The following is a 16,693-nucleotide window of genomic DNA, read 5'->3' as shown; positions in this document are numbered from 1 at the left end:
TGTTTGTACAGTTGTACATGGGTTGTGTGTATGGGCAGTCTCAGGGTTATGTCACAGGTGTTGGCCTCTGGGAACATCCTTGGTGCTGGGGGAGGACCAGGGGGACAGAAAGATAGTCAAAATATAGTATTTTCCTTAGAGTAGAGGTGCTAGACATGTCGTAAATGGATACAGGTCACTATACAGACGTTGAATGTATTCATTTACACAAGATGGTAGCCTACACTAAACCTTTCAAAGTGCCAATACACACATCTGTATAAGCCCGGCATGAGGTGTGTAGCCAACCAGTGCTTGTTTAATGCTGTCATAACTGGATTCATAAGAAGATTAGATAAGAACTTCAGGAAGTGACAAGCCACGGTAATAAGAATAAACATGTATTGATTTAATAAAATGTGCTTACAAAGAAACGGTTGGTAAATTAGTAGTGTAGGGAATGGGTGTGGGATCAGTGCAAGTGTTGAGTGTAAAGAATCATTACAAACTAAAAAGCAAACAGTAATGATGTTCCTGCTTGTAATGGAGACCCAGCTTGTTAGGGCACAGCTTATTAAGGACCAAGGCACAGGTCACAGCTGTGCCCCTGCAGCAATCACAGCTCCTCTACCTGCCTGCCATCCTGCAACAGAACCAAAGACACAGCAACAGAAGACAGGGAGAGGAGACCCAAACAATACACAGAGCCAACAATCTAACATGGTTTATACTATCATCACAACAGGCATATCCTCCCGGTCACTACAAGTCATTCAGGTAATGGTAATGTCCTATTGACTCATACAGCTGTGAACAGTATCCTTTCTGAAGTAGAGCCATGGCTAGTGTTTGCTGACCATGGCAGTGTTTAACGGCGTTCAACTCAAGTTAAAAGCAGTAGGCCTACATCTTACACAGCAGAAAGACTAATATTTACTTCAGGTCATCTACAAGTCCCAGTGTGCCATTAAAATCATCCCTTGACCCAGCAGCAGCTTGGGTAGGCCTGGTTGCACAGTGAAACCCACCTGCAAGGTTGCTGCCAGAAGTTGACCTGAAAATGAGTTGGGCCTTTGGGACATCATAGATGATCTGTTAAGTATAAAGAATGATCTGTTAAGTATATGTGAATGTTAAGGACAGCCGATGCACCTTTATCTCACTGTGGCTGTGTATTTCACTTTTCTAAGTCTATACAAGTTTACAATCTGCGAATTGAGAACTGTCTAATTGTGGCCTAGGCGATGGTGACAACCCAGGCCTACTCATACATTAACTTTCACCTGTGGATTGCGTCTCTGTCTTGGGTCATGACCAAGGATGTCTCCATGGCAATACTATCTGTGAACTGAGAATCTGACTGATTGTGGCTTAGGCGAAGGCGCCAACCCAGGCACACTCATACACACCCCTGTGCTGAGGTGTTTTGTGCCTGTTCCCACACTGTACTCCCCTAGGAGCATAGTCTGGGGGTTGCCTTTTTTTCTCCTCTCTCCTCATGTTATGCTGAATATTTCTTCCCGTCCTGTCTACCCCCTTGTCATGTTTGTGTATTAGAAACTGCAAGTGGCAGCTCGGATCTAAGACGGATTCGAGAGACCGCAGATAGAGTGCGGCTAGTTAGATCAACACTTTTATTATTATTGTTGTTTTTGTTGATTTTATGTAAAGCACTTTGAGCTGCAATTCTTGTATGAAAAGTGCTATATAAATAAAGTCTTACTTACTATACAAGAAAGATGACCGCTCAACAAATTGGCATCACAATATATTGGCATGAGAACCTATCACTTCATAACTGCTACCTCCAATCACTGTACATACTGTCCTGTCACTGTACATACTGTCCTGTCACTGAACATACTGTCCTGTCACTGAACATACTGTCCTTTCACTGTACATACTGTCCTGTCACTGAATATACTGTCCTTTCACTGAACATACTGTCCTGTCACTGAATATACTGTCCTGTCACTGAACATACTGTCCTGTCACTGAACATATTGTCCTGCTACTTTACATACTGTCCTGTCACTGCATACTGCCCTGTCACTGTACATACTGCCCTGTCACTGTTGGCTACATATACGTTGACCCTGGCACCTTACTGTCATGTTTTTTAATATGGCATCATGGTCCTGGGGAAACTCTGTTTCGTTTGTACAACCATAGGTAATTGAAAATGACAATAAAATACATTTGACTTGAATAGTAACAACAGTTGTATATCGCCAACAACTGAGTTTGCGCATTGCCTCTTACATTAAGGAATGTTGGCAGTGAAACCTAATCGCGCACAATACTGAGGCAACGCAATTGCAGTACAAGGGCAGTTCACAAAACTCCAAGCCAAACAGCCAGCCAGCCAGCCAGCCTGATATTACTGCATTTATTTGTCTCTGCACCCCTTGTTATATCATAGTATTGCAATTGTGATCCCCAACTTCAAATTAATAGCTAACTAGCTAACCAACATTGTATTTGATAGTAGCCTAGCTCGCACGAGCATCCTAAGACCTACTTTACTTACGTATTAGATGTTACAATTGTTAATTTCCCATCGGAGATTCAAGCAAGCAAACTCTAATTTTGGAAAACCAGACGCTGATTGTGCCAAACCAGGCGTTAATTTCGTGTGGTTTGCTCGACACGTCTCAAAATTTGAGACGCAATTTACGTGTGTAAATGGCAACGTGTCACGTGACACGTTCAAAGCACGCGTTTTTTTAGACGCGTGCTTTTGACACGTCTCAAAGTTTGAGACGTAATTTACGTGTGGCAACGTGTCACTTGACACGCGTCAATTCGAGGCGAAAAAGACGCCGACTTTGTATGGAAGTCGGCGTTTTTTACGCGTGGTTGAGACGGCTTTGCATGCCAAGTCGGCGTTAATTACGCGTGGTTAACACACGGGGGCGTCTTAATACTTGCCCACTAGGCCTTCCATACACTAGGCCAGGGGTAGGCAACCCTGGTCCTAGAGAGCCGCTGTCCTGCATGTTTTAGGTGTTTCCCTGCTCCAGCACACCTGATTCAAATAAATGGTCATTACCCGGCTTCCACAGAGCTTGATAACCACCCATTCATTTGAATCAGGTGTGCTGGCGCAGGGAAACATCTAAAACATGCAGGACAGCGGCTCTCTAGGACCAGGGTTGCCTACCCCTGCACTAGGCCTTCCATATTTACGTGTGTAAATGGCAACGTGTCACTTGACACGCGTCAATTCGAGGCGAAAAAGACGCCGACTTTGTATGGAAGTCGGCGTTTTTTACGCGTGGTTGAGACGACTTTGGATGCCAAGTCGGCGTTATTTACGCGTGGTTAACACACGGGGGCGTCTTAATACTTGCCCACTAGGCCTTCCATAAAGTCGGCGTTTTTTACTCGTGGTTGAGACGACTTTGCATGCCAAGTCAGCGTTAATTACGCGTGGTTAACACACGGGGGCGTCTTAATACTTGCCCACTAGGCCTTCCATACTAGTGGGCATAAAGTCGGCGTTTTTTACGCGTGGTTGAGACGACTTTGCATGCCAAGTCGGCGTTAATTACGCGTGGTTAACACACGGGGGCGTCTTAATACTTGCCCACTAGGCCTTCCATAGAAATCAGTCCATGTCGAACGCACCTATTGTTACGCCGCTGCCTGCTGTATGTAGCTTCTTTTTTTAATTTTTTTTATTTGCTTGCTTGAACTTAAACAAAATCAGTGTACAGTCACAACTGTAATTTAGACTACAAACGTGTATAGTGAAAATCGAAAACAAATAAAGAAAAAAACATACTAATTACCATTGTGAGACTAATGTCTCGAGGACTTCACCTCACTCCATTCCTTCAATCACTCAATACAGTGGTCATACTATGAATTAACCAGCAGATGTCCCTGTGGAGAAGAGGCATCACACGCTCAGATAAAAACGATACTTTTCGACGCTATTGCTTCAAATGGCTCGTTGCTTCGGGGTTGATTCAGAAAGCTTCGTTTCCCCAATCATACCACATAACTTGATAATAGCCAGACGCCAATGTAGGGGAGACCGGGGTTGGTTCTTGGTTGGCACACTTTTCACTGTCTGCCATATTTCTCTGGCATCATTTATGTTAGAATGTTACAACCAGTATCAAATTAAACGTTATGGTCTAAGGTACAATGAAATATAATTTTCTAATATATGGTGATTTGTGATTAAAGTCCATAGTTAAAATTCTGTAGTTACACAAAATGAAACAACCAATAGAAACAATTGAGCAACCCTACATCGAGCAACCCTGATCCTAACTGACTGGTTTAGAGTGGCCTTTTATTGTGGCCAGCCTAAGGTAAAAAGCAGTGTTGCATTTAGTTTTGTTTAATGTACATTTGTGTTGTGGCTTTGGCAAAGCATTGACACGTCTCTGCCACTGTAGAATGACATGCCACCTTATCTGTCTGTCTGTGGAGTAGAAGGGATGGATTTTCCTTACTCGCTCGGGATGGATTTTCCTTACTCGCTCGAGTGTTGTCACATCCAGGTGTACTTCAAAACGAAGGGATAAAAGTTAAGTAACCTAAAGAATATTGACCACAAGGGTCATTGTTTTTCTTTATTTTACCTTTACAATTACAACAAAAGTAAAGGTTTAAGTTTAAAACACACATGTTACCTTAGAATTTCTGAAGTGCAGTAAAAATGACAGGTCTGCTTTAACACAGCCTGGTTTCAGCTTGTTTACATTATTTGTGTTAAATCTTTGTAGCCTCTCAACGCTAAAACTGAACAGTACATACAAAGATGACATTGTACTGTACACAGCTCCAAGTCATTCAATGGTTAATTTAAATTCTGTCATCTGCACTGCAGTGATTGTAAAACGTGCACTTTTACAACATCATCTTATTCACTCTCATAATATGCTTTGTATAAGTGTGCATGTTCAAAACATTATCATCCACAACTATCATCCAACAGCAGTTTTGTACTTGTGCTAAAAAATAAATAATTGAAAGCACATTTTTATCAAATAATCCTCATAACATTATAGATAGTTAATGAATAATGACAGACAACATGAATTCCATATAATTTGTTACCAATCTAACAACAACAACAACAAAGCCACAATTACATTGAGCAAATGTGTACAAACAACGGTGTCAGTTAAGACTGGACACCTGAGATACAAACAAATAACATATCAAGATAAAGCTTTTAATATTAGGCACCAGATGATTGACATAATGTGGTTAAAATGGACTAGATCACCCATTTTGCATCAGTTTAAAACAGCTAGTTTGAAAGTGTTATCCTAACCTAGCCATCCTCCCCCCAAAACTGAAAAGTGCTTGAAGCAGATGTTAACTATGCTAACATGCGTTTGTTGACTACATTTCAAACATTGCAATACCTTTTAACATATTCTTATAGTGTAGTCAAATTGATTTTTTTTTCTTCTTCTAAGCCTTTTACATAACTAGTAGCTGAACAGCCATCCGGAGAGGCACAAATGCTTAAAATTGGCTAAAAGCAGTAACATCCAGTGCAAATACAAACTGTGTGAACACACACACACACACACACACACACACACACACACACACACACACACACACACACACACACACACACACACACACACACACACACACACACACACACACACACACACACACACACACACACAGGGAAAAAAACATGGGGAGATCCAGGTAGACTGTGTTGTGCTTTCTTGTGGTCAGTGTCGCCTCTCTTGCTCCGCCAAATGACTGCCGAGGGCATTAGGCACATTGTGACCAAAGAGTGACTGTCCGGTCTGCAGAGGAGGACAGGAAGGAGAGGTCATGCGTGTGCCACCTACACTGGATCACCTTGTCCGAGTGTTCCCCCGCCACAGTCCGAGGAAGCGGCTTGGTCAGGTCACCTGCATGGGGTTGAGGAACACAGACAAAATAAGCTATAAGCTCACACAACCAAGGACAGGCACACCAGTTGTCCATCAGTTGTTCCAAATACTAATACTTTTTCTAGACCATTCCTTCATTGAGCGTGGGTGTGTGTGTGTAATATGACCTTGCAGGTCAGTGACGATGACTTTGTTGTCATAGGAGCCCGTCAGCAAGTAGTGGGCGCCGGGGGAGAAACGGACGGAACGGACATCGCTGTTGTGAGGGCGGTATGTCTGCACCATGCGCCCCCCCCGGATGTCGTACAGCATGCAGCTGCTGTCCTCCTGGCCTGTTGCCAGGAGACGGCCACTGGGGTCCACCGCCACCGAGGCCACAGCACTTCCTGCGTGTTGGGGAAAAAAGAAGCCATGGTTGGTTGGATCCCGCTTGAATTGAATATGCTGAAACTAACCCTGCTTGCTGATACCTTGAACAGACACAGTTCTGCACCAATAAGACTTCAAAGAAAAACAAGGAGAATCTCACCATGACTACAACTGAGAAATCATTAAACCATCAGCGACCCCTAACGGCGAAACTGCATCACTACAACTACATATTACTGCATTATGCTGTCAACCTCCCTTTCATCCACAGCATTCCAACAACAAATCGCCAGCCACCTTCCTGCCAAAGTAGACCATTAGCAGTTACCCTTACCAGATCCATGCAGGGCTGTTCCCACCACTCTGACACAGCTAGGCACCCTGAGGTCCCAGAAGCGAATAGTCTTGTCCTGGGAGCCAGTGGCAATCATCCAGCCCCCCCACGTGTACAAAGACAGAATGTGACCTAGAGGGAGGGGGAAAGTGAAAGAAGATCTCTTACTACTGGACATGGTGTTTAAAGATGAGGGGTGTAAAGATGCTCTGTTACAAACACCACCAAACACACTCACAGGCCTGACTTTGTCCTGGATGTCTTTTGAGTTGAAATGAGATAAAGCAGATTTTAGTTTCTGCGCTGATGGTTAAGCTAAGGCACTGGTAGCATTGTATATGTTTGTTACAAAAACTTGGGATGTTTATGCACATAACTGGGACTAAGTTATATATTTATTTATTTTTATAACATTTTTTTGTTAAGTATTTATTTTATGTATTTTTTTTTACCTTTATTTAATTTAATCAGGTGAGCCAATGGAGAACATATTCTCATTTGCAACGGTGCCCCTTATATGTTAATAGTATGCACCTTCCTGCCAAAGTAAATTCCTTGTTAAAACTGTGTAAACTTACTTGCCGAATAAAGTTGGTTTTGACAGTGTGTCTGTGTGTATACTGTACATGTATGACCACATAGTGTGTGTGTACACTGTACCTGTATGGCCACTGAGAGCATGCAGCCCCTGTCCCCTCTGACAGTCTGTGGTGTAAATGTTGCAGTCTCCAGCCCCAGCACTGATCAGTATTGATCCTCCACTTTCTGGGCCCTCCATGAAGGCCAAGTCTCTGATGGTTCCATCATGCATGCTGAACTCCAAATCTGGGCCTGCCCCCACCCACACACAAACCAACCAGAACAACATTTTGTACACAGAGAGGGGTAGGTACAAGACAATACCAACACCAAATAGTTCATACACTAAATTAAACTAAACACTAATTCAGACAAACAAATGTTGATAAAACACAAACGTGCACTTGCACACTACTAGTATAATGTACCCTCCAGAACCCTTTATACCTGTGGCGTTGCAGGTTTCAGCGTTAAAAGGAAGCACCTTAACATATTTATCATTGGAGCCAGTGGCCAGCAGTTGGCCACAGTGGCTCCACGCTACACAGTAGATTGAGCCCTTATGGTGCTTGTTTCTTCGGAAACGTACAACTGGTTGCTTGGCCGGCCCTGAAACACTGGGGAACAGTACACATGTTATAGGTAGAACAAACTTGTTCCTAATGCTACGGAAATGCACAAAAAAGCGATGGCCTTACTCGGTGTTGAGGATTTCCGGGTAGGCACAGACCCGCAGGGTTTTAGAGTTGGAGCCAACTGCGTAGAGTGCCCCTGTTGGATGGAAAGCGACAGCGCGCACAGCCTGAGTGTCTTCTAGACTGTTCACGGCCACAAACTGGGACTTGGGCTTCCTGCCCTGTATAAAACAAACAATATACAGTACCAGTCAAAAGATGGACACATTTTCCCCACTTTTGACTGGTACTGTGTAAACATAAGTGGGGGACTGAGGAGTACGAATCACAATCTGAATCGATTTCCTTTCCTAGACCCTTTCTTTTCAGTTTATATTTACAACTAAATATATACAAATATAAAAAAGAGTGGAGATTTTCAAGAGAAGACTTACATCTCTGAACAGGTTCTTAGGAGTTAGCATCACTATATGTTAAGTGTGCCCTTTCCTTGGCCTTTGAATATAATAAGACTTTATTTATATAGCACATTTCATACAAGAATAGCAGCTAAAAAGTGCTTTACATGAGATCAATACAAACAATATTATAAGTAATAAAACCCTTCTGAACACAGGCCGTGGTAATCCAAAACAATCTCAGACCTTTTGCAGAGCAGTCCAGAACCTATGATGCTCAAGCCTTTTGAATACAAGCTGCAGTCTTTGCGGTATATCGAGCCACAGTCTTTGTGGTTTCCCAATAGAAATAAATAAAATAAATAGATAAAATGTAACAAAACACAGGCCGCAATCTTTGCGGGAATCCAAAACACAATCAATAAAAACAATAATACAATTCAAGACACAAGCCACAGTTTTTGCGGGAATCTAAAAAATCTATAAAAACAATACAACTAATAAAAGTAATAAACCTTTCTGAGATCAAATTAGTTAAATGCTTTGGTAAAAAGATAGGTTTTAAGCTGTCTTTTGAAAATGTCTAGCAATCCTAATATTTATGGGTAATATGTGACTGCTTCTGGTGACCTCTAATAGGCCTGCATGTGCATGCAATGCAATAGTGATGATTGCAGTGTTCTAGCTAGTGTGTAGATAGAAAGAGAGTTAGCAATGTAGCTAGGTCCTTGTCTGTAATATAGTAAAGCATTTGATGCTCCATATCACATGGAATTTACCATAAATTGGTTGAAAACTTACCTCTTGTGACTTGCGCATGGTGGGACAGCCTGAATCGTCTTCGACTGTCAGCAAGTTGGCTCTGAGCCTCTGAGCACTGTTGAAATCACCACACACAAACACAGAGACAGAAACGCACACAGACCCACAGTAGATAGTTAGCATGCTCGTCGCATCACCATACAGTTGCTTAGATATTCTAATTTGAAACATGAAATAACCCTCTAACCTTTCAGTGAGGGTAACAGGGGACATTTCCGGGGAGGGCAAACCGAGTACCACAGCCTTCAACGGGGTACTGCTGCTGCCCCCCCCAGGCCTGTCTCTGAGACAGCCTGTCTCTGGGGTCTTGGTGCTGCTGGGTGGGGTGGGGATGATGAGGGGTGTGGGGGTGGCGGCAGGTTTCCCCATCACTCCGTTGCATTGCTGGGTGAGACTCTGTACCTCCTCACCCAGGTTGTCCATACCCACGTTCATCTCCTCCAGCTTCTGGATGGACCTACACACAGGGTCACATAGTAGGACTTCAGTTTTGTCTTAATTCAATTTAAGAAAGTTATCATTTTATCGCCGACAAGCAGTTGGTAATGGAATTTATGGCTGTTGCATCGTTCAGTTCAGCGGACATATATAGTTGTGTGTCATCTGCATAGCTATGAAAATCTATATAATGTTCTCTGATTATGTTGCTGAATGATAACATATAAAGAGTAAACAGTAATGGACCTAAGTAGCTTCCTTGAGCAACCCTGTAGCAGTTCTCATGTTCCTTAGACCTTTGGTCTCCTAAGCTAACATAAAACTTCCTTCCTGTGATTTCATCCAGTTCAATACACTATCCGTGAACCCAATAAGCTTTTCCAGTGTATCGATTAGGATGTTGTGATCAATTGTATGAGATCTAACAGGATAAGGATAGAGACTGTATTTGCATCAGAGTTTAGTCTGAGGTTGCAAATTATTTTGGTGAGAGCAGTTTCAGTACTGTGATATTTCCTGAAGCCTGACTGCGAGACTTCCAGGATGTTATTGTCTTCAAGAAAATAATGTAATTGGACCAATACTATCTTTTCAAGTACTTTACTAATAAATGGAAGGTGTGATATTGGTCTGTAATTTGCAAGTATACTACTATCCAATTTGGGTTTCTTTAATAGGGGTTTTACAACAGCTGTTTTGAAGGCATCTGGGAAGACGCCAATTCTAAGGGATGTGTTTATAATCTCCAGCACCCGACCTGAGACAACTTCAAACACTCGATTAAAGAATGTTGTAGGTATAGGACCAATATCTGAGGTTGTGGAGTTACATTTGCTGACAATTTTGGTAGGTTCACTTAGTGTGATACATGTAAATGTGCTCTTGGTTATGTTGCAGGATCTACTGATGTCAGTTTCACCTCCACTAGTAATGATACTAGCTCTGATCTAAGTTATTTTGTTCTTGAAGATTAAGTTAATTCTGCGTTGTTACACATTCATGAAAGGTCTAGAAAGCTTGAGTATGATCTCTGAGATGAGTGAATTCAAACTGTGTTGGGTGTCCCTCAGGTGGATGGTCGGTAGGGTGGAGGGAACACCAATACCATGGTATCCCTCAAATATGAACTTCTCTCTCTTATGGGGTGTCCCTTGACTCAAATGGGGGTTCCGGTTTCCCCCATCAGCACCACCTCCATAGAAATACCTGTTGGAATTGGACTCCTACCTGTTGAGGAATGTCTGGGTGAGGTTGTGCTGGACTTGTGCTCCCTCCTGAGGCTTGACCCCCCCTCCAGTAGCATCTGCTGGTAGAGCTGTCTTTGCTGCTGCTTGGTCTCCAGGTGCTGCTGCACACGCAGGCGCTGACGGTAGTACTCCTGCACCTGCTCAGTAGACTCGCGCTGTCGATGTGGTGAACACACACACACATTCACACACCATTTCACAACCACACACACACACCACACCCGTGAGTGCAAAACACATGCACACACAGCCACACTTGACTCAATGTCTTCAGCCTAAGATGCAAACTTTACTAATACAAGGTCATCCGTATACACACAAACACACATCAAACCCGGTGTCCAACATCTCCCCACCCCCACCCATGACGATATGCATTCACACGCCCACACACAGAAATCCAATCTACACCTCTCCGATCTTGGGATGTACAAAAATGAACAATGAGCGCGCTAGCTAGCCGACCGCCCATCACAGCAGTCTCACTGCCCCTGACCTCCGCGACCAGGTGATGTCTGTCGAGGCTGATGAGGAGGTCGCGGAAGGCAATAGTTCATGCTCTCCCTCCTCCCCGTCAGGTGACAGGCCCCCCCCCCTACAAGCCCCCTGCCCCACCCTCCACAGGAAAAGGAGTCGTTGGGGAGGATTTATGAGTAGGTGAAGTTAGGGGTCATAGAGAATAATGGGGGGGGGGGGGGGGGGAGGCAGGGGAGATTGTGGGGGTTACCCTGACACGTGCTTTATTTTTAAAATGTCATTTTATTACCTCATTTCTTTCGGTGCTACAGGGTGGCCCACCGTCCATCCCAGGGGCCAATGGAGTACGCACTGCGCTGGGCCCATTCAAACCCTGTGGCTGCTTTCTAGAGACGGAAACACAACATACACGTGACTCACTGCCAGCAGAGCCGTTTACTGTATCCCCATGACAATGGACATGTAGCTTCATAGTGATCACTATCCAATCAGGAAACAGGCGTCTGAGGTCTGTCTCCATTCTATCTGGAGTTTAATTAGTATATACATTAGATGCTTCCAAGGCCCCACAAGGGATCTGATAGTGTCATCTAACACCCCTCTGATGAAAACTGACCCAGGGGAAAGGACTGTCAGTTTTGTTGCAGTGTGGTACCAACTCTTTCTACCAATCACCCACATCAGGCCAAAGCTGTGTCATGTCAGATTTTGATGTATTTGGATTTTTGCAACTACTTCCAGCAGTCAAAGCAGCAACATTGAAGCATTGGAAACCTAGGGTTACCTAGGTTAAAGTTAGTCCCATACAGAGATCCAGCATTTAGATGAATGCCTAGGGGTTCGCGTTGAAGTGAGTTGTGAATGGATAAACATAAACAACCAACACTGTAAAGCCTCAACATATCTCTAGATATTCAGAATCTTCCTAGCGCTACCAGAGGTCGTAGGCAGCTACATTAAACCGTTTCCCGCTCTCTGCAGAGCTGATGACACTCACGGCTGTGGTAATCAACAATCAACGAATTAACGGCCCGCTCCACAAAATCAGAGCTGACAGGCCTCAGAGGGGAGGAGACCCTCAGGGCTGAGGGAGAGGCCGAGATGGAGGGAGAAAGGCAAAGAGAGATAGACAGAGGGAGGGACAGAGAGAGAGGATGAGAAAGAGAAAGGGTGGGAGAGACACGTCGAGAGCCGGCCTCCTGCACCAGTATTATGGTCCGATAACGTGAAGCAGGCCTGTAGTGTGAGTTGTCTGCCTCACGTTCCAGCACGAGTGTCCAACCGGGATGAAGCAAAGTGCCCTGGAAGATGTTTTCTATTCATTGTTACTTTCAAGTTCATTGTTACTAATTTAAAATGCACATGAGTCCAGTTCACCAGTGTCTAAGTCTCCTTGAATTGGACTCAACCAATCAGAATGTCTGTGGGGTTCCATAACATAACGACTATCATCACATAAAACGGTGGATATGGATGACAGGAGATAGCGTTTTACGTTGAACCATAGTAGAATCATACAACCCGCGCATCGTAAACCGCAATGCAGGTACACCAAGAACACAAGCATGGAATGTTTGTGTGGTCTTAGTTTCCCACCCCCTTACCTCTCTGGGGAGTCCTCCTCATGGTGGAGGTCATTCTCCACAAGGCTCCGGCTCAGACAGGGCCTGACGCTGCCCTCCATTCCCCTCTTATCCTGGGCCGCCAGCCCGTGGGAGAGACCGTCCAGGGCCGGGTTCAGGGAGCGGGACATGTAGGTGTCTGCAGACAGGGGTCGCTGGCGTAGGGGAGAAGAGGGGCACGGGGAGAGGCGGTTGATGAGGGGAGTGAGGAGGTCAGCGTGGCCGGCTTTGGGGGGCTTGACCAGGCGGTCCACGTGGATGCTGAGGGTCTTCTGCTGGAAGGAGCAGGAGAAGGCCCCGGGGGAGAGGTTCTGGAGCCAGGAGAGCAGGGAGAGGTCCACGTCATCACAGCCGTTACCGCTTAGAACATCCACCCCCAGGAGCACCTCGCCCTCTGTGATCTCCTCCCCTGTGGCTTTACTCTGGAATCCAAAATAGGACACTTGAGAAGAAAACTGGGCACGTACAAAACTGTCATGTCAAGGAAAAGAAAATACAAATCGCGAATCCCAAGGCATTTCAATTGTGAGACCACACTTGACAACCTCAAACTTCACAAAAAGCTAAACAGAAAAAGTGAACCGTGAGGTGGGGGTACTAACCTGACAGTACTCCACGCAGCACTCATAGAGGATCCCCTTAATGAGCAGCTGGAAGAGACGGTTTCCACTGGCCCTGAACCCTGCCTCGCTCAGTTTCCTGTCTGCGGGGATGAACTCGGCCACCATGGTGCAAATCTCTTCAAAGCAGTGGACGCGAGCCGTACTAGGGTTCCAGTCCTTGAACTCTGCGTGGTGGGTGAGGCGTGGCAGGGTGAGCAGCAGGCACAGTTTGCTGTAGTCGTCTTTGGTAGGACAGAACTCCTCCAGGCTGTGAAGACATTTGACGGCCTCCTGCATAGTCAGCTCCAGCTGAAGAGGTGAGGGACATTCGTGACGAGGATGTTTACAAACGCAGCATGTCAATGCCGTAAAGCTACTGAATGGTTTTTAAGAGCGGTTTGTTGCAGTGTTATTGAACTTAAGTTTGGGCCCTCAAAAGTAAACGGCACAAAACTCAATGGAGTAGAAAGTGCTCCAAATAGTGCGCACTCACATTCTGATGGTCTTCAGCAGCTGACATGGCGTTATTGACACACAGAGCTTCCAGAAACCTCTGCTTCAAAATAATATAACGAAACCTGGGAAACCACAAAAATACTCAATTAATGATACGACACAATTATGTGGATTCAAATCCCAGAACAACCTACGCTTACTTTGATTATAAAATGTGTAATTGAAGTTTTATGTAAAGTATCTTTGTATACAAAGAGACTGTACCACTGTCGAATGAACTTCATAGTAAGTGAGCACCACATGTTGAGAGTGTCAATCCTCTATGAGGATTTTCTATGAGGTTTTAACCTAATTCAGTAACATGGGCCAGGGACTATCTGCATGAATGGCTAATCAATATTTGGTAGGGTAGAACAGTCAGTAGGATATATTTAGCTTGCATGAATCTGGACATACACTGTATGGCTTAAAGTATGTGGACACCTGACCATCATACCTATTTGAGATTGATGGACATTCCATTTCAAAAATGTGTGCATTAGTATAGAGTTGGGCCCCTTTTGGGGCTATAACAGCTGCCACCTTTCTGGGAAGGCTGACCATAATATTTTGGAGTGTGTCTGTGGAAATGTGCTTCTATAAAGTTCCTAGACTTAGGGAGGTTGGGCAGACCTGGCTTGCAGATGGCATTCAAATTCATCCCAAATGTGTTTGATGGTGTTTAGGTCAGGGATCTGTGCAGGCCAGTCATTATCAAGCCACTTAATAACAGGGAACAATATGTCATTGCTTTTGGGCTAGAATTTGTCCAGCTTTTGGGCTAGAACCGCTTGCGCAACTGGTGTATATTAATGATAAATGATCAAATGAAGGGAATTATAAAATGAAGGAAACTATAGAAACAAAGTGGGAACCGACTTGCTATCAATGCCCGAGATTTTGGAATGAGAGGTTCAACAAGTAGGTCTGTGAGTCTCTTGTTCACTGACTGGTGTCCACATACTATTGACCATATTAGGGTACATTTCAGAAGAACCCACCTTTTCTTATTAAACGTATCCATTCCTTCCAATGGTTGAATAAACTGTAGGATCTCCTCCCATTGGCCGTCAAGTATCAGCTGTCTGCATAGATCAAGAAAGAAGGCATTGCTAATTGTCAGTCGAGAAGAAAAAATCTTGGCAACAGCATAACTCAATTCAACCACTAACACTGTATGTGGCACTGTACAAGCTTAAACAAGCCAAAGGGGAAAAGGGGGGCATATTAAGTAGCCTCAAAATCAATATTGATGAATGGTTCATTCTATCATCCACAGGTTAATGTAATAATGTGTCAGATAGATAGTCTTTGGATTGAATTTAGCTGGGGAACGTCAATTCCAGTGCTTTGTAATACAGAGCTTGTGATGGTTTATAATGTCAAGAAGAGTGGTTTGGCACTACAAAAGATCTAGCACAGATTAACAGCACCAGCACAAACAAAGGAACATGGCCTCTTTCTGTTCCAACTGTACGGTTTTAGGCATTCCTAGAGTCCCAGTACCTGAGGAAAAGCATGTCATCCGAATAGAGGCCGTTGATCACGCCACTCTCCTTCTCTAAAGCCAGCATGCTGATGTGCAGTTTCCGGGAGTTGAGGAAGTCCAACATGAGCTTGATCACCTCCACCTCCTTGATGTTGATGGTCTCTTCCGCTGTCATAGTAACCGTCTGTCAGTTAGGGTGCCTGTAGAGAAAGAGAGAGTAGATGCCTAAAAGCTGAATTGTTTGCATCATTAAGAAAGGGGGAAAAGTTAGGAAACACACTGCAATAAGTTGTTTTTAATACATCCATTTCAAAACAAACTGATTATCACAATGGCAACCTTCAATACTGTCACTTAAATCACTTTTTTTTCTTCAACTGTTTTGACAAATGAACATATTCCGACAGATGCATGTTTATAAGTCATTGTTGATGCAACATCTTTAACGGGATAGACAACAATACAGTTAAAATATTAACAATACAGTTTATATTTTAAGGTGTTGCCCATGATTTGGCCCAGGGGCTTTAATAACACATCTAGCTAGCTACCCACCCTTTTCCCTGCTAGCATGCTAGCATAGAACATAAATATGCTGCCATGCCATTGCACTGCGTACACGTAAGGATTCGCGGGCAGTAGTAGTCTTTTGCAGCTCTATAACGTAACATGCTTCACATTGCAGAAAGCCAAGGACAATACCCTAAGAATAAAAGCCGTCTATATCGAAAAGAGCTGATTAACAAGCAAGCAAAGCACCGGTATTCCAAGCATTAAACATTACACCAACTCACACCACTAAATACCAACAGGCACCACCCAAAATGATTTGTAGCCTGCCTACCCCTCACCTGTCAATTCCTCCTGGTACTGTAGCCTACAATGACGCTCTACATGAATTCGATAAACGCACACTTGCAAACAAAGATTTTTCGCTGCGACCGATTTCAGTTTTGGCAGGGCATATCAAACAATTAATTCGTTTCTTCTGTCAATGGTGCTGATATCGATCCTGTTTGTTGCACGTTATTGTCCAGGTTGCCAAGCGAACAGACTGTAGCAAACCAAGCGACCTGAAACCATGCACTGCTCTCACTTATGACGGAGGGTGCGCTCGGCTCAGCAACTTTCTGCTTTCTCTTGCTCTGCAGGGGATGCTCTGCAGGGGATGCAATTGCCAGCGTTTGACGTGATGTCGTTTTCTCACAGCGACAATTCAAGACGATTACAATTAGATGGTAGGGTTGGGCAAATACAGGGTGTGTCCGACTGTTCATTAACCAAAATGCACGAATGAATTTGACTAAGTAGTTACATTTGAT

The 16,693-nt window shown here is 44.1% G+C and overlaps 1 protein-coding gene across 1 annotated transcript; it reads right to left on the bottom strand.

The window, feature by feature from the left end:
• Nucleotides 1–4,597: 4,597 nt before the first annotated feature.
• On the bottom strand, nt 4,598–16,565 carry wdr47b (WD repeat domain 47b). The gene is given in 17 exon segments (XM_084676387.1): nt 4,598–5,882; nt 6,032–6,250; nt 6,568–6,699; nt 7,228–7,398; nt 7,594–7,763; nt 7,845–8,002; nt 8,981–9,056; nt 9,189–9,458; nt 10,667–10,724; nt 10,727–10,841; nt 11,453–11,549; nt 12,768–13,207; nt 13,388–13,696; nt 13,881–13,965; nt 14,884–14,967; nt 15,389–15,571; nt 16,223–16,565. Coding segments are annotated over 16 exon segments (2,685 nt in total). The 5' UTR covers nt 15,547–15,571; nt 16,223–16,565; the 3' UTR covers nt 4,598–5,739.
• Nucleotides 16,566–16,693: the final 128 nt, after the last annotated feature.

The sequence above is a fragment of the Hypomesus nipponensis genome, chromosome 16 (assembly GCF_054491055.1).
Source record: "Hypomesus nipponensis isolate SF chromosome 16, ASM5449105v1, whole genome shotgun sequence".
NCBI classification, from domain to species: Eukaryota; Metazoa; Chordata; class Actinopteri; order Osmeriformes; family Osmeridae; genus Hypomesus; species Hypomesus nipponensis.
This window is presented reverse-complemented; position numbering and strand designations above follow the sequence as displayed.